The sequence below is a fragment of the Lycorma delicatula genome, chromosome 5, assembly GCF_047948215.1.
Source record: "Lycorma delicatula isolate Av1 chromosome 5, ASM4794821v1, whole genome shotgun sequence".
Classification (NCBI taxonomy): Eukaryota; Metazoa; Arthropoda; class Insecta; order Hemiptera; family Fulgoridae; genus Lycorma; species Lycorma delicatula.
In genome coordinates, this window is record NC_134459.1 from 49965861 (window position 1) to 49985376 (window position 19516).

The 19516-nt window shown below is 30.1% G+C and overlaps 1 protein-coding gene across 2 annotated transcripts in view; it reads right to left on the reverse strand.

Moving 5' to 3' along the window:
• Invadolysin (leishmanolysin-like peptidase, invadolysin) overlaps positions 1-19516 on the reverse strand; it is a 461280-nt gene that overhangs the window by 90584 nt on the left and 351180 nt on the right. For both annotated transcript variants that reach the window (XM_075366080.1, XM_075366079.1), the window contains exon 3: positions 7946-7976. In XM_075366080.1, coding sequence (XP_075222195.1) covers positions 7946-7976 — 31 coding nt within the window. The remainder of the gene's footprint in view (positions 1-7945; positions 7977-19516) is intronic.

The following is a 19516-nucleotide window of genomic DNA, read 5'->3' on the forward strand; positions in this document are numbered from 1 at the left end:
TTACATGTCATCCATATGATCATCTCGTTGGGCCGCGAGAAGGGGTGTTGCTTATTGTTTACTAGTAGAACACATTGCAACGTACATTATTCCTTAAATTTAAGCTTAATTAAAGAGGAAAAAATAATTAAAAACATAAAGAAAGCTGTAAATTTAAAACGTAAGAACAGTACAAGAAATGTAAAGTAAAATTTAAACATTCTTTACTACTTAAAAAAAATATTAAACCCAAAACAACGTCGCTACGTAAATAATTACAATTTTAATATTATTTATACAGTAATTACATATATTTGCATCTACTTAATAATTTCATCTTTTTTAATAAATATATATATATTCCCGGTATAGTATATACCGGGTGTACACAAAGTAAAGGAGCCCTTACATAATTTTTCTACAGTTAAACATAGAAAAATGATATTTAATAAATGCTACTTTCTCGAAATAATTTTTTTTTTGTTGTAAGAGACCATCAACGCCCAAATATTCATGGGGTTCATATGGTATATTCATATGGTGGGCAATTCTAAACCTGAAAATAATAAGATTGTGGTAAGTAATTTAAAATGTAATTGAAAAAAAAAATTGAAATAAAGAACTTTGGACAATGACATCCCAATGTCATAACAGCGGCCATTAATGGTTTTTTTACAGCTAGTTTCAACAGCGGCTTAATTACCTCTTAAACAATTGTTCAACCATTAAAAATAGAAAAATAAAATTCATCAAATATTCCTATCTGAAAACAATCTATTTTACGGTATGGAAACCACTACTGTATACACTGTAAGCCTATTCAACCCACATGAAAGATATTACATTTTTTAACGCACTTTAAAAACTCTCTCTCTTTGTTTAGCCTCTGGAACCACCGTAAGGTATTACTTCAGAGGATGAATAAGGATGACATGTATGAACGTAAATGAAGTGTAGTCTTGTACAAACTCAGTTTGAGATGTGTGATTAATTGAAATCCAACCACCAAAGAACACCGGTATCCACAATCAAGTATTCAAATCGATAAACTGGATTTAATTAATTCAATCAATATTGTAGACTGTATGTTTTTTTTATTTTAACATAACACGAGAATCGTTTATATATATATATATATATATATATATATATATATCCATTATTAAGATTTTGGCTAAATGATCATTGCCGGACAAAGTCGGGATAGCGTTTAAGACTCATCCGAAAGATTCCAAGTTCAATACCGGTCAAACATAGGGTTTTAACGGCTAAAAAACTTTCTATTCTAATTTCATAAACAAGCTCCGAGCTTATGTAGTGAATTAAAAAATAAAAAGGAAATAATTTTTGCCGCCATTTTTATTATCGATAGGATGTTATATTTCAATTTCAATTGAGAATCAGTTCCAAACTTATTTAAATTTAGTTACGCAATACTGAATATTACTTATGGAAACAAAAAATAAAAAATAGATAAAATAATATTAAAAGATCAATAAATAAAAATTAATATAAAACATTACATATTTGTTATCATTAACTATCCTACCGATTTCCTTGGCCAAGCGGTATCGACTGCCTTTATCCGGAGGTTGTGGATAGAGTCCTGGTTATGCATGACATTTTTCACAAACTACAAAAAAATTTATTTCATTACTACTGATCGGTTGCTGTTACAGGGTGCCAGCCAGAATAACAAACCGAATATAGAGGAGTTAATCGTTGTTGGGTTCTCTCCCTTAAATTCAATTATAGACATTCACAACATCAATTCACTGATCCAAGGGATCCAAGGGAACAGATTGTAGACATTTAATTGTGTAGAAAAAAATAGTTTAACTGTAAAAAATTGTATATACTTAAAGACAGCTGATTCTTTTAAATTTAGCACACTGCGCGCGCGCACAAAAATAATTTATTTGTTTAACGTAAAATCTATGTACATATGAAATTATATAATTCTCTTTGCGGTTAATGTAGAATAAATTACCTCTAGATTCCCTCAAATCCTAGTACAGCAGAATTCACGTTTCAAAAATCAGCATATTGATTTTTGTTTAAGAAAAATTAAATATATGGTGATTTCTTACAGATGTAATTTTTTTTAATTTAGTTATTAGTTTTATTTTAGATGAATAATCCATTTTTATCTTTTGAATAAACCTATTTCTCGAGGGTAAGTCGAAAGTTTCAGAGAATCTATTTCATTGAAAAAAACTGATAACACAGTTGTAGGACTTTTCCGGAACGCGGCTTAACGGAGAAGTCCTACACCTGAGAGTTGTTTATGATTCACGGCTTACGCACACAACTTAATTTTAAATAATTATGATTTTATTTACATAAATATGTCTTCGTTTATTTAATTCAATGATTCTAACTAAAGCGTGCGCGCATACCGTATTTAGTCGCGCGGGTGTGGCGGTACTAGCGGCGACGGTCGGCGCCGCTAGTACTGGTGTCACCGGTCTGCAGACTGGTGTAACCGCGACGCTTAATATACCAGGAATCGAGTCGACCGGACGATCGAGTTAGAGACCCAGCCAAACCGAGTTACTTTTTTACATTTTAAATATTATTTATTTATTTAATTCTATCGCTCATCTTTGACGTAACAACATAGCAGACGACTAAACAGTATTTTTTGGGGCGGGGTACGATTTTGCAAATATTACTATTTTTAATTGTTAACAAATGCGCCTAAGAAAAATATGACTTTAATTAGGCGAAATCTCGAGATACTCAGGGTGACCTTGCTCTACAGCCTCACTCCCTTCACCTTCTAAGTTGAAGGTTTAATGGTATCAATGCCCCATGTATAGAAATAATCTGACCAAGTTTGGTCAAAATCATTCCACTAGTTCTGGTGATATAAGGTGGTTTCCAGGCCAACACCGAACACACGCACGCACATACGAACATTAACAACCGGAATATTTCCATTCGGTTTTTTGGGTTCCTTAGATGTCAAAACGCCAAGATCCGGTGAAAACTGAATACGTTCAAACTGGACCAATTACAAGAGTTTCCCTTCCAGAGGTATAGCTCTGCTATAGCGTTATCTAGACGGGAAAATAAAAAAATGCATAGCAATGAACCCAGTAGTAATACAACCAACAATCCAGAGCGTTGTTATTACCATTATTTAAGTCTAACAATCAAACATTTTTCTGTGCCTATAAAACAACTTGTTTTAACCGACTGATTCATCAACGCTTAGAAAAAACTACTGAAACTGATTGATAAGAATTTGAATACGTGTTCTTCTTAAGGAGTAAGTGCACACTGCAAAGGGATTTTTTGAAATTCCGAGTTAAAATAGGGTTAAAATATAGTAACAATGAAATTTACTATTTTTTTTTCTTGGTAACAAATGAAAAAATCAGCTTGATTTTTGGTGTGTGAAATTTTGATGTGTACTATCTAAAATCTAATTTACAGATTTTTTTGAAATTCCGGAATTTCTAGTGTTAAAATGGATTTTGATTTTTTTTTTGAAACCCGATTATTTTTTTTAATTTTTCGATAAAGAATGAAGATAACAATTTGATTTTTGGTGTGTGTAATTCTCATGTGAATATCTAAAAACCAATTTTTAGATTTTTCGAAATTCGACCTCGAAAGGAGTGAAGAAAGGTAAAAAGAAAATTCGAATAATGATTGCCAATTTTCCACATTTCCGACTATATTAAACGAGATATTCAATCGATTTGGGCTTCAAATACTCTTCAGATAAATGTCTAAAAAATCATTTCAGGTTTTATGAGTTTCAATTTTTTAAGGGGTAAAAAAATAATTTTTTAAAAATTATTGCAGTTTTATGTTACCGCTATTGAATCAATCTTTATGAGATTTGGAAACAATGTGATTGATGGTAATTTATGTTTGTAATTCTGATAATATTTCGCGAGCGATGACGTGACGGGAAATCCTAATGTATACATATATAATACATTATATAAATATTTAACCATCAGTAATAAAATTATACTTTTAAATAATAATTTTAAATTCAAAGCGATTACATTAAATTTTATGGTTCAAAAAACAGGAATTTTCTTGAATTTTACATTAATGAACCGGTTCAAATTTGTTACCCCACCCCATTTTACACAGAAGAGATTTATTATTACAATGGTGAAATTAAATTTTTACCACCAGTAATTAATTGAGCGCTTTTAGTAAGCACCACAAATAATTAATTGCGTAATTAATTTTTGAGCACGAGTAACACGGCAAAGTCATTAAGTTTAGTATAATGTCTAGATTCCGAAAACCGACGCCTGTTATCTCATATTACGAATTATTGTTTATAAATGATAATTTCAACAAAGTTTATATTCTCGGTTGATTCTATCTAAGCCTACTAAGTTCAGCAAATTTTATAAAATAAAACTTCAGATTCTGTCAGTAAGTTTTAAACAACTGTCTAACTATGCGGTTGCGTGTAATCTTTTAATTATATTTTACTTAATAATTTTTTTAATTATACTTTATTTTATAATCCTTAAATTACTTATTTCATTTTTTACTTATAATTATTATTAAATATATAATATCTCTAAACTGTCATTTAATTTGATGCATTCTATTCTTTGTCATACCACACAAATGTTTTCAAAAATATTTGAAATATAAAAATTATAATCATTAAAATTTATAAGAAAAATTAAATAATCGAAATACTCGTAACAGAACGCAGATAAATTGCGATAAATAAATAGCAGATATCTCGATGCAGGACGCCGGATAGGATAATTTTTAATTACCTTAATCCTATTTAAAAAATTAAATTATATTTATTAGAAATCAAAAATGTAATTTTTCGGTTGAACATTATCACTACTCATGGTTTTCTATAAAATCGTGAAAATTTGTGTTTTTTTTTCAATCGGACTAAAATAAAATTATTGTCTTTGAAAATCAAGGATTAACAATTTTTGATTTTGTAAATTTTTTCCTTTTTCACACTAAATCCTAAACGCTTTATTTTAACTATAATGTAAGAACAGAAACTGTACTAAGTCGACATTTCTAGTTTCAGGATTATAAATAAGCCAGTCGACTACTTAACGTTATATTGACCTTCGCATTTTTGGCTGTTTATCATCATCGGCCATATCATAATAAAATTCTATTTTTTTATTTTATTCTGAGACATTCATCATACCGATAATTTTCAGCAAATATTGAATAAAGATTTAGACTTTGCCAATGAGTTACAAAAAGACTGTTTGCACGTTCGACCTCCTCATACGTACACTCAGTTCTCAGACTGTAAGTATATTATTAAATTATTTTCTTCGCTCTCGAATCCAATCGGCTGTTTAAAATTATCTCATAAGACGTCACCGTTTATAAATATTTTTCCAAAATTTATCAAACGTTTTAATTCTACTGTATCTTATTATTTTTTCAAAAAAATATTGGATTATGTGTTTCTATACCGTGAAAAAGAGAAAAAAACAATGGTCAAAATAGGTAGTAGAGTGATCGTAACATCATGAAACTAATGTTTTATTTTTCATTATACGAAATTTTTTTAATTTAATTTGTTTTTTTTTGAAGACAAAACGAATTGAAATCATGTTGTTTTAGGTAGAAATATCTTTAAAAAATAAAAAGAAGTAAGATAATCTACATTCGAATATCCAGTCTCTTGATACGGAACGTCGAATTGATGGTTTACGTAATACAGTAGGAAAATTAAATTACGACCTATATTATGATTTATAAATAGAATGTAACAAAAAAGTTAGCCTTGTATTTTTAGATTCCGGATATCAGAATGAACCAAAAAATATTTAAAATAAAATAAATGAACGGTATAGATTAATTACACCAACTTTTTCCTTAAATAAATAAAAAATTACCATGTCAACAGGTTCACAAATTTCAAAATGGCGGCCAAATCAATTTTTTAAATCTTTTATATCTTGATAATTATTGGTGTTTATCAAAATATGTCTTAACAACTAAAATTTTAAGCCTTTTATTGTAAATAAAATGACACCTTATTTTTGAAAATCAGTGAGAATCAACCGAATTATTCCAAGCAAATTGATAAAAAAAAATTTTCATCCGAATTTGATCTCCACCACTATTAAATAAATAGACTTTTTTTCAAATTAGATGTATTCTATCACTTTCATAATTTAAGAAAAAAATTAAATCTATACTTAAATCCCGTTTGGCCGCTCGGCCGCCTACAAGTTATCGCGTTAAAAAATGAAAATTGCTTCAATTTTAATTTTGGCGTTTGATATTATATTTGAAATAAAAAAAGAAAATAAATTAACTAAACCGGAGTACCTATTTATTTAGAACGCTGAGCGTTGATAGGCGGTAAGCGTAATCCAATGCAAAAACTTATTTTATGAACATTAAATATTTTTAACTTTTATCACAAAGTATAATTTTTTAATTTTGAAAAAAATAATTTTTTTGCAACCGCATTAAGAGAAAATGCTTTGCATATCACGAGATTGTAATTTTTGATTATATATATATATATAGAATTTCTTTTAAACGTATAAGTGTATAATTTACAATTTATTTAAATTTACCAGAACCATAAGTAAATTCTAATACAAAAAAAAATTACAGGCAAAGAAGAGTTTTCCATTGAAATCCCTCAAAGAACGGTATATGTATTTATATGTGTACAAAGTGTATATATATATACACACTTATACTTTGTACTTATATATATGTCCAAAGAACGTTAAAGTCCAAAGTTTAGAACTTAAAAAGCAAAGAAAACACAAAAAACAATCTTATCAATCACACAAAGAAACAGTGAAATAAATCAAAGACCAACAAAAGTAGCGAAACAGAATGAAAAATTTTGAAGATGCACAACACCCTAGAGGTAGTTCTCAAAAGTTTGATTCACCTTAAATTTCGGAGAACTTACAGATCTAATATATGCAGTAACTTTAGACGCCTAATGTCCTCGCTGTTATCCAGGAGGTTAATCGGGAACCAGTTCACAAGTTTGTTCAGTCTCATTTTGTATCTTGTACAGAATCGCCGCATCTCCTCTCCAACGGTTGGCAATCCCAGATAATCGAGTAATGCAATGTTTGATTATATGAAATATTTCAAAAACTTTTTTACATTAAATATTAAAGCGGTGTAATTTTTTTTAATAAATTTTAGCCTCAAAAAATTGTAATTCCTAGAAATGGGTAGATTAGAACAGTATTCATAGATAGTCTTCATAGGATAGAAGAACAGTCTTTATTACAATAATCTTAACGGCGAAGTTATACTCGTAATTTTGTATATCCGGAAATAATTAATTCATGCTTTACTTTAAATACTTTTCAAATTTTTTTTTAATTTTTCCCCTAAATTTCATTCACTTTCGTATCATGAAATTATTGTTTTCTTTTTTCCCGTTAATCGCTCTAAAAGCTACCCAAAATTTTTGTTACAACTCTAAAATAAAAATTAACATTTTCTGGCACATTTTTTCTACATAGAAATGTTAAATCGATCTTTTTTGAATCTTTTCAGCTAGTTATCATCCCGTACTATCTCACATTAAAGAATTTCTTAAAAGTCGATTGACTGAATTTTACAGAATTATTTTTTTAATGTGTCAAATTTTATGTAAATGAATTCACTGTTTCCCAACGCTCAACAGTAGAAAAAAATTATTTTATTCTATTTTAGTGATTTGGTTAACGGTTACGTTTGTTAAAAGTGTACGGAATAAGATTCGATTATCAGAAGGAATAATAGGTAGTTATCTACATGTCGGTAAAACGGCAAAATCGGTAGACTGATATAATATAATAATCTATTTTTCTTAACCTATTTCCCCATCAGGGATTTAATTACTAAACACGAAGATTTACGGAGAGAATAACGTAACATAAAAATATTTTTAAAAATTAAATTAAAATTAACGAAAACAAAAAATTGAAATTTAAACAACTTGGTAAAAAGTATAACTTACATTTATCAGTTGAAATTTTTCTTCGTCTAATCTGAAAAAAGAAAAAATGAATTTAATAAATATTACTGTCGCTACAGAAAGTTATAAACAGGTTATTTATAAGCAAATTTTCCATAAATAATGTTGAAACGATCGCATCCACTAAATAAATCTTTCAACGGACGCATAGATCATCCGAGCTGATAATAACAAAACTTGGAACTGGACGATTATCTAAAACCTGACTAAAATATACATAAGTTCTAAATTAAACACTGAAAGCGGGATTACCCACTCTTCTTCACAGAAAATATTTTCTTGGCAACGTTTAAAAAAAATAAACAGCCAGCAAAGAGTTGTATAACTTTCCCAGCTTCACGGGAAAAGTTGCGCTCCGGTTACCGAGTACTTCTCCCTCGAGAGAACTGCTACGTTGGAGGAAAATTAATTGGAATATTAAAGTATGTAAATATGCAAGTAAAGAATAATGTAAAAAATGATTCTACTTTTTGAATAATATTTTCAGTTACGGAACCACTGGTGACCGTATCTCTAGTTCCCCCTTGACTGATTGTAATCTAAAATAAATATATCAATCCACATTAGAAGTCGCTGCACAAAATTTCATAAAAATCGGTTAATTAATTTTGAAGATATCAAACAAAACCACAACTGAAGAAAAAATAAAAAAATAGACTTATTATCTCCCAGCCCCAAATGCGTAAGTAAAGTGACGTAATAAAATGGAATCATCTAATTAGTACAAGAATATGACGAAGTTAAAAAACATAAGAAAAGAAAAGTATGTTTTTTGTCCCTAACATCAGTTTATGGAGTTTTGAATAATAAATAATATTTTTATTTATAATCACATCAACAATTAAAGTCATTAGCGACTGACTCATCAATATTTGTGTGGATGTATCGGCAAACGTGTAGTCTTAAACAAACTTACCCCAACCATTCCTGACACGTGTAGTTAATTGAAACCCAACTACCAAAGAACAACGATATCCAAGATCTAGTATTCAAATCCGAATAAAAGTAAGCAGTTAAGTCAACAGAGATTCAACCTCGAAAAATTCACTACAGCGAATAAATTATTGGAATGGATTCGGAAGAGTATGTAAAATAAAAGTGTGCCCTAGCGGACCTGAGCGATTTATTAACAAATTAAGGGAAAGTTTAGTTTTTCGCCAATAGCGACTTTATTTTTAAACGTATGTGAAAATAAAAAAACACCAATAGATAACTGAAGAAATTTCGCATAAAAAACAACACGGGTATTTTTTTCTACAAGCTAAACTATGGGCGCTAGCGAATTTTACAATAAGCACCAAAATCGCGCTATGATAAAGCAGCTTCGAAACTGCCTACCTTCTCGTGTACAGAAAGACTAAATGGATACATTAATAATTTATCTAAATTTTTTAATTTTGTTCGTGGAAAAAAATGTTTGGGAAGTTTATTCTGTAAAATTGTCTGTTTTCTACTGGTAATATTTACTTTTCATAAAATTAAAAAAATGTGATGTGGACACTACACGACTTCCTTGTACGCCTATTAAATTACATATACACATTTTTAAAAGTACATAAAATTTGATTTCTCCAATAACTTCTGATAATTTTTTTTCACATATTTTATTTTTTGTTATTGAATTATTATTTATTATAAAAAAAATTTACAATCGGAGGTTAATAATTATTAATAAATCAATATATTTAAATTAAAAAAAAAGGAGTTAAGTCGGATGATTTGAATCGATGTGCCTTCCTCTTGTAAGATCAAAATATTTCATTAATTAAAATTTTATTTGGCTATAACTCTGGAACCAATGAAAATAGGTACCACGTATGATATATCGTTGAAAAGCTCTCAATGAGGACTTATTACTACAGTTAAAAAAAAGTCCAAAATTTAAATGTTTTGGGATTTTGAGCTTTTTTGAGCTTGGATTTTGAGCAATCAAAAGGGAAGGTGCACAACTAGATGTTACAACAGTCCTAAATCCGAAATTTCAACTTTCTACAGCTAATCGTTTTTTAGTTATGCGAGATACATACTACATACGTACTTACAGACTTCACGCCGAAACTAGTCAAAATGGATTCAGGGACGGTCAAAATGGATATTTCCGTTGAAATCTGAAAACCGAAATTTTTCGCGATCACAATACTTCTTTTACTTCGAACAAGGAAGTAATAAACAAAATATTGACGAAAAACTAGTTTTTTTTCAAAAAAACCTTGGTTTTTTCACAAACAGTAAAAAAATTTGCAAAGTCAACCAAATCTAAGGTTAAATATTGATAAATGACGTATTTTTAATAAATTTACTAAGTAACATAAAAATAACTGTTTTTCATTAAGTTTTTTTTAAAAATATGTTTATAGCGTCATTTTCTTGTGTTTATTAATTATACTAACATTTACTTCCTATAAATCATTGAAAAATTAAAGTCTTTGAAAAACCATCTCTGCCACCTTAAAGTACATGTTTTACCTTACAAAAAAACAAACTATTTTTATATTTGAAAAACAGAATTAATAATGATCAGTTTTTAGCGATAGCCAAAGAACCAAAACAGGCTTAATCTAAAAAAAATTTTCAAATGTTGATAAATATACAAAAAAGATATACAGATATGGTATGTATGATAGTTATACCGTGATTTTGGTTTTTATTGTACAATTTGCTAGCGTCCTTAGTTTAATTTGTAGAAAAAAGTACCCAAAGGGATATTTTATGAAAAATTTCCTCAATTTTTTAAACTATATTTTTTTTAATTTTTTAACTATTACTTTTTTCCTACTTTTTTAGCTATCTAGTGGTGATTTTTATTTTTACGTGCGATTAAAAATAAAGCCGCTATTGGCGAAAAACTAAAAAAGTCTTCCTTAATTTATTAATTAACAAATTAAATAGTTAATCTCTTACATCTGCTAAGGCATCCTTTTATTCTATATATTTTTCCGAATCCATTCCAATAATTTATTTTTGCAGTAAATTTTTTCGTGGTTAAAATCTATATTGAATCAGCTAAAATAAAATACCTTTATTAGGAGATCTGAACCTGGGAACTTTCGACTTCAAATCAGCTGATCTACGACGAAGAGTTTACCACTAAACCGACCCGGTGGGTTAAAATAAGTTGTGAATAACACCTCAGAAATTATCATAATGGAATGCAGGTATGTTGGAGATGGGTTACTACTTCATGTATCGCTGAGCCTGATCTTCCCTTGCTATTCTTATGGAATGATGGTTACGTGATCTAATTGACGGGTATTCAAAATGTATCCGATAATCTATAGGAATTTTGCATTTATTAGTCATACTAATTATCACGTATGCGTAGTTATGTTTTCATTTAAATCGAATTATCTTTTGTTAAGCTGTGGTAAAAAATTAATTTATCACAACTTGTATATTACTGACAATTAAAACAAAAAAAAAACTGGAAATACATAAACACATGGATTATTTTACTACAATACCATTTTTACTATTAATAACAAATAAATAACATTTTACTACTATACGAAAGAAACGTAATTAATTAAATAGAAACTGCAATTCCATTTACGAAGTTTAAAAAATTCTACTTTTATAATTTTAAATGTTCAACGCTTATTTTTTTTTATTAATATCTTTGAAAAGAAACTGCATTTATTTTTATTGTTATAATTAATAAAATATTTTTTTAGTAAAAAAATAAAAAGCACAATATTTTTAATATATTAATTATAATTACAAAAAAGAAACAAAGAGAATACATAAAAGTGTAGTTTAACTTAATACTAGCTTAAAAATAAAAATTGGCAAATTTATATAAAAGGTCTAATTAAAAAAAATATATATTAAAGACGTCCCAACTAAAACATTTACTTTCTGTTTATTATAATATTATATATATTTTCAATCTATCGATAATTTAATTTTAATTAATAGAAATATGAAGAAACAGTAAAAAATACAATAGAATGACGAGCTATTTGAAAGTAATTTCGTTCAATGCACTAAGAGATTCTCTTTATTGTGTCTTCAAGAAAGAGATAGTATACAAAAGGATACTTTAAAAGGAAACCTTTTACCTAACTTACTTAACTAACAGAAGGAACCTCCTACCCCCCTCAAAAAGCAGAAACAATGAAAGTAAGATGATATGAAACAAAATAAAGTTAAAAATACTACAACAATTGTTGTCAGGGTAGAAACTTTTATCTCAAGAAAAACAAAATTAAAAAAAAATAATAGCAGTAGTTAAGTAACTGGAAATAATAACAAAGATCACAATGGAAATGGTAACGGATCTCCGCAAAATATCATAGTGGAAAATAAATAATTTCATCCTTTAAAAAGAAATACAGATGCGATGAAAATGTAAGATTTACATTTGCTATTCCACTCGATACCGTTAAAAGAAAAGTAACTTGAAAAGTGCTTAAACTATGTAAACTTCCATTAACGTTAATTCAGTTTAAAGTTATAAAATTTTAACTTACCTTTTATTATGTTGAAGACAGATTTTTATTATTGAAAATAACAGACTATTTAATCGTATATGTCGTTACATAACCACATCATTCAGTTTAAAAATTAAAAACAAAATTCAAGAAAAATATGAAATTAAATTTTGTAAAACTTATTTTCTTTTGTTTAGTGTTTGTCCCGTGGGGGCGGAATCTGCTTGGTGGCTGCGATGATGCCAATTACCGCGGTCGTTAACCATATCGGGGTGGAGCCGGGCGATATTCATGTCTTCTTGGAGCGTGTCGTCCCAGTTTTGCTTTGGACGATCCTTCCGTCGCTTGGCGTTGATGGTCAGCTTGTAGGCGGTCTTGGCGTCAGAGTCGGCATCGTCGCGCAGGATGTGGTCAAACCGTCTAAGTGGTCTTGCGTAATTTGTCGGTGATAAGCGCAATATCGAACTTACTCCGTAAATCAACATTGGTGACATGGTTGAAGCGTGTCAAGCCGGATGTACATCGTAGCATCCGCGTTTCCATAACATCAAGACGGTGTTCCATTATCTAGGGCGCGGGAAAGCATTCGGGCGCTAGAGGTATCGCGGCGGGTCGAACGATGGTTTGGTAGACTTTTGCTTGAATCGCACTTTCATTAATTTTTCATACGTGATACTGGTCGTCGTCTTCGACTTCAATCAGCCTACGCGCATTAATTCTTCAAGCAGTCTGCCGTCATCAGTGAGCGTTGAGCTCAGGTATGTGAACCGGTTGATGCGTGGCAGTTCATCAATTTGGCTCATGCTGGGTTCATGCGGGTGTATTGTAGGTATTCGGTGGTGTCGAGTCTCCGGTCGTACTGCGCGAATCGGTTGTTCTATGTCTGTAGTTGCGTTTGCAACTACAGACAGAAAAATATATATACTACAACAACAATATATTATCATCATAAAAAAATCGCGCCAAAAACAGTTGTGAATGCCATCAAGAGTGTTTACTAAGTCTTAGTTGACCCGTTCTTACTGCGAAAATGTCTTCACGGTCAAACACAAAATACTAGTAAACAATAGTGTGTGGACAAAGATTCGTAAATCTACATTTGTTAGGCTCAGAACTCTTAGATGCACTTTTACAATATAATGATGGCTTGTCAAGTAAATTGGATGTTTATAACAAATTAGGGTTAAAACTTTCCTAGAGTTCTGTGCGTGTACTTCGTAAAATTTATAGTGTATGAGTGAAAAAAGCTGAAAAAGCTGCTGAAAGTATGAAAAAAGAAGCTAGGCAAGAAAGAGAAGATTAGTATAAGAAGAAGAAGCTAGGGGAGATCCAAATTATGGGCAGGACAACTTTTAATGGTCATTAAAACTTTAAACATCAATTACTCAAATTCAATTTTGAATACAAAGGTACATTTTTCTTAATTAAACATAGAAACTTGATTTTTGTTGATTGTTCCTTACTGTGTTAATTTCTAGACCTAGAATTATTCTTGTACTACCTTTTAATTTAAAGTTAAAAAAAAACATTGAACATCCTTTTATTTACAGTAGGGTTTCTTTTTAGTAGAACTAAAATCCGAGCGAAATTTTTCGCTAGCCGTATCTCGAAAACAAAGGGTTTCCAGACCTATATTTATACGAACCTTTTTCATTATTTTCACCAGTAGAACATGTCCTGAAAGTTTCTCAGTTTCTCTGTGGGACAACTGTATATATACCGGTATATGCTCGTGTGTAAATATATGTATATACCAGTATATACTCGAATAAATATCTAATCGTATTTGTACAAAGCTTGCTCATAAAGAATACTATTACGTCGGTTTAAAATCCGGAAAAAATCTATTAGTAAAATTTAATCATCAATAAGGTAAATAAATAATATCTTCTGAACAACTGATCCGTTATAAAGATAAAAAGATCCAGTCGGCGCTACTTATTACATCCATACGGAAAAACTGAACACAATTGACTTTATTACCAACGTATGATAAATTTCCGCTATAAAATATATGAATCACGAAGTCCTGTTTGTGCTTTCACCTTCTATTAATGCAACTGCTAATTACGGGGTCGAATTTTAATTCGATTATTTTTGTTTAGCTTTCCTGTTTAATTAATTATTTTACAAACAGGATGCTTATTAAACTAATGAGACATTATTTTAGAAACCTTTGGCGTCTTTTGTTTTTAATTTATATGAGTTTTCTCATGCAAGAGTAATAAAAAGTACCTCTTGGAATATATTTTATCAGAAAACCGTATTTAAATAAACGACTACTTTTATTCAAATTAAGTCCCTCACTTTATTCAGATACCGAAATACCCCCTTGAATGTTGTACGTATCCACAATATTATTCATACTCGGAGAGTCTCTCTTTTATAATTGCGTTGAATTCAAACATTCCTTGTTATGTTTTCATTTACTTAAACTAAATGAGAAAAATAATGATATCAAGAATGATGTGCGTGCGTGCGTGAGTTCATGTGCGCGTGCATTCAACTGATGGAAAAGTTTCTACTTACACATGGAATTATTCATACTGTATGTACGTCGTAGTTTTTTTTTGGAAGTGATTTAAATTTTTAATGCTTCAGTGAACGAACAATTTTATTCGGTTACGCTTCTGTACTCTGCTATATTACATGTAGTAAAAAGTTTTTTTTTTAATGTAATTTTTGGTCGATCATTTAATTACGAGGATATCATAGCAGCTGAGATTTTTTAAAATTACTTAAGAAATGTGTGCGGTACAGTACGATGATATAGCTTGATATCGAAAAATTACATTTTTATTAATTTATTTATCTTTTTTTTTTCTAACTCCCTGGGCCGGACATAAAATCAAGTAAAGCTCAGCACAGGAGAGCGTACTACAATTCTAAGAGGGCCTCCCCACTTACCGGTAGTACGTCCGGTCCGGTATGGCATTTCAGCCCCCCTACCCATGTGAATCTTTTTTATCGCCTGCCACTAATCTCCGAGAAGAGGTGTACCGGACTCGACTATGTCGTTTCCGGGCCCCTCCCCGGAGACCGGGTCTCGGTCTATTTAATACCTCACGCCTCTAACCACTGAGCAGGGAGAACCGGGTTAGAAAAAGTCGTCACCGGCCCCTCACCCAGCAGCCGGGTCTGGGTCTTTTATTTTGCCCCGTCCAGCCTAAGTACTACGGAGTCCCCGGTCGATCATCGTAACCGACACACCTAGGCATGCCGGCCCTCACGACCGCGGCTATCCGCCCTTGCTTAACTCTAAATTCCACACCGACGCTCCTCCTCGAATTTGTTGCGCAGCACTTTAATGGCAAACGAATTAAAAGCCCTCCAATTTTCATCTGATGTCAAATGATTTATTATTCTAATCAAAATTATCTATCTATATCGAAAACTAATTTTTCTTTGTTAGATTTTTTAAAAATAGGATAAACTATTAACTTATTAAATCAAAATTCAAAAGTGGATAGAAATAAACGATAATAAACTGAATTTTCGATAAAAAAGTAATATCTTCATTCTATCTGTATTCAACAAATTTTTTTACGTTTATTTTGGATCACGCCAATGATAATCAAATCTAATTTAATTGAAATATATAAATATAAATGTCGTTAAAAAAAATTAATTTTTACACTTTTTTGCAAAAAAATATTGAACAAATTTAACACACGCTTAAAGTTAACAAAACGTAGCGAATTAGAAAACAATTTCTTAGCTTATTTATTCATATTCATGTTAAGAAAAGATAATTTACAGTACGGTCAGAAACCTTCAACCTGTTATTTGTTATTAATACTTGCTTCAACATGTAGGCGTGCGTCGTTACGATCAGATAGCAAACCAAGAGATGGAAGCATCGCCTTATAAACATTAATGGGAGTACGTTTGATCAGATAAGTTATTGGGTAATATCTAATTGTAATAGAAATTATAAAAACTATATAAAAATGAATGTTTGTTTGTCCCGTATGCGTTCCTATACCATTCATCCGATTGCGATGAAACTTTGGTGAGCTGTTGTGCGCACGCCCGCGAAGGTTTGTGAATTAGTTTGGACCCGCTAGGTGGCGCTGGGGTCGAGATATTTAGAAAAATTGTATTTATGGATCGATTTGGCTCATATTCGGAATATATATTAGTTACACGAAAATAAAAAAATCTGCAAAAACTATACCCGCTAGGTGGTGCGAGTGTTGAGGCAATGTTCGTATGTGTGTCCGCTATAGACTGAAAAATTACTGGTCCGATTTACTTGTGGGTTTGAAAAATGGTCGGCGTTGTCCGGAGAAGGTTTAAAGCTATTGAAATCCTCGATCTAACTAGTAGAAATAAAGTTAGGGGTATTTTGAACCGACTACTATGTTTAGAAAGTAGTTTCAATTAAATCCGATAGGTAGTGCTGTTTCGGCAATTGGATTTATTTACATTCTGACTTTTATAAAGTGAAAAGTATTTTGTGAAGTTCCGTAATGTTCAGTTTTTAACGTTTATCAAACTTTCAATTGTGTTCATTTAATCTATTTATATAATCAAATCTAACAATAGCGAAGCTTTGCCGAATCTGCTAGTTGTTTAATATTTATTAAAACAAAAGGATAATAATAAATGTAATTGTTAATTTATATTATTACATTTTCTTAGTAATTTTAGTAATCTACGTAATCCACATTCTGCTTACATAAATATATATCGATGCTAAAACAAAGTATGGAAACTCTTAAATAATATTTCAGGAGTAAAATATAGGAAAAATTAAATTTAGCAAATGATTCTACCTCAAAACTATGTATATATGAGACAACTGCTTTTAGAGTACTGTAGGCCACTTTTAAAACTACTGATCAATGTTACATGGTGCAATTTAAGTTTCATAGGATTAATGTAAGCCAATTTAAAAAAAAAATAACCATTACAATCCTACTCTATTCATTTAAAACTTTTCAGTTGTTTCCCATGTGAAACTTGGTATGCGGAATTCTAACACCGAAAAATAGATCGTTTTGAAATAAGAAAATCTCCCAAACCTCATTTCTCTATTTTTAATGGTTAAAAAGTTACCAGAAAATTTTATTTTTTATGGAATCATACATTCTATATTTTATTTCAAAAATAACTTTTGAATAAACATTTTAAATATCTGATCGTTAAATAAAGCTACTTTTAAAAAACTTTAGATTTTGAGATCCACTGTATCAGGCCCCAGATAAACTTCTTTTGCCGATGAAATTGGACGAAATAAATTCTAATGTAAACTATATAAAAAAAGATAGCCTGACTCACCACTAATTCTTCAACAATAAGAATAATTTAATGTTAACAATGTTTCAAATAACCTTACTATAAATTTTTTTACCTTCGAAGTATTTGATAGATAAAAACTGAAATTTTGAAATTTTATTACGAAGCACACGCTTAGAAATGCTCTGATCCTTTAAGTACAATCCCTTCTAACGTAGATGGAATGATTTAATTAGGAAGAAAATTTTGATGTTGCTCGCCGAAAAAGCTTACGTTCAAGACTAAAATAAATATAAAGGGAACTGGTTTCATGTCTTCTGATAAACAGCTGTAAAATTGTTAAAATCGGTCCGAGTAAGTTATCAGAAAAACGATTAATCGGTTTTATAAATTCTAATCATAAACATAGACCATAGATCCTTCAGGAGGTAAGGATAGTTTAACATCCTGACGCCGTAATGACTTCTTAATCAAGGAATGATAATTTTTTTTTTTTACAAAACTGATCGCACCCCTGTCGATCCCGATCGTAAAGGGTACCATTCCTCATCATCGATTTTGCTAGCCGTATCATTCCTTTCAGTACCGTCGACTGTACCTTCGTATCATCTCTATACCTCTTACGGGTTGATAAGTCAGGCTGACCTTTAATTTAAGAATCTTAAATCGATAATTTCACGCTCTATTTAGTCCGTACTGAAAAATATATACAAGAGTTAGCCATTAAATTATTTTTATTAATTCAAATAACCTGATTTTTAATTATTACTTATTTGAAGATTTTTAAGCTACAATTATAATTTACGTATTACGATTAAACTAAGTATTATTTTACCGAGTAAGATTTGTTTGTGGAAATTTTTACTTTCACTAAATGTTTACTTTCCGACTGCCAACTCGGTCAAGACAGTTCGTGTATCACGAATTATAATTCTATCTAAAAGTTTAGTGAAATAAAGCATTTCACTAAAAGAGTTACTCATCTGAAATAAGTCTCTCCGTTTGATCTTTTTCTAGTATACTTTCGTTGTTACAAAATACTTTCGATTTTTTCTCCCAAACTTCAACTTATGCTTCGTTATGAATTAAAATTTCCGATTGTACTTTAATTCATTGGCTGTTAATTCCGTTAAAAATATGTGGTACAGGTACATCTCATCTCCCATAATCTATATATATAAAATTCTCCTTCCTTTTCTTAAGGAAAATATCCTACGTTCTATCCCGTTACAGATTTTATAAGGAAAATTTCCGATTGAAAATTTGGTCTTGCCCGTTTTTAAACAGTTTATTCCTGTGACAATGTTAGTGTTAACGTCAATGATCAACATAATGCCGATTCGATAAAATAGTAATTATATCTTTCCATTGTTATTATTCTGTCATGTAATAGCTATATTACGTATATGATAAATGATCAGATTATATTCCACGTAATATTATGATTAGAAAACAAAAAAAAACTAAGGATCGTATTTGATATTTAAAAGATTTGTTCAATTTTGGAAAATGAAATTACTATTTATTTATACGAATACATTAATAAGTCAAATCATAAAGGTTTTCTACATTATCCGTAACAAAAGGATTAGAATTTAATTTATAGAGATTAAAATCTGACGCGACTTATCCTAAATGTAATATTTTTGTACAGAAATTTTGTTCAGATTAGAATTTGTACAGAAAAATGACGGGAACGAAAAGCAACATTTCTGTTTTTAATTTTCAGATAAGGTGATGGAGAAGAGAGGTTAAGTTATACGACCTCAATTCATTAATAATTTTTTCAGCCTTTGGGTTAAACAATAGACTTACAAAATTTAATTTAAATCTGCTGAGGTTTATAATTTAAATTACAGTTGATTTCAAATGGCGCAAATGG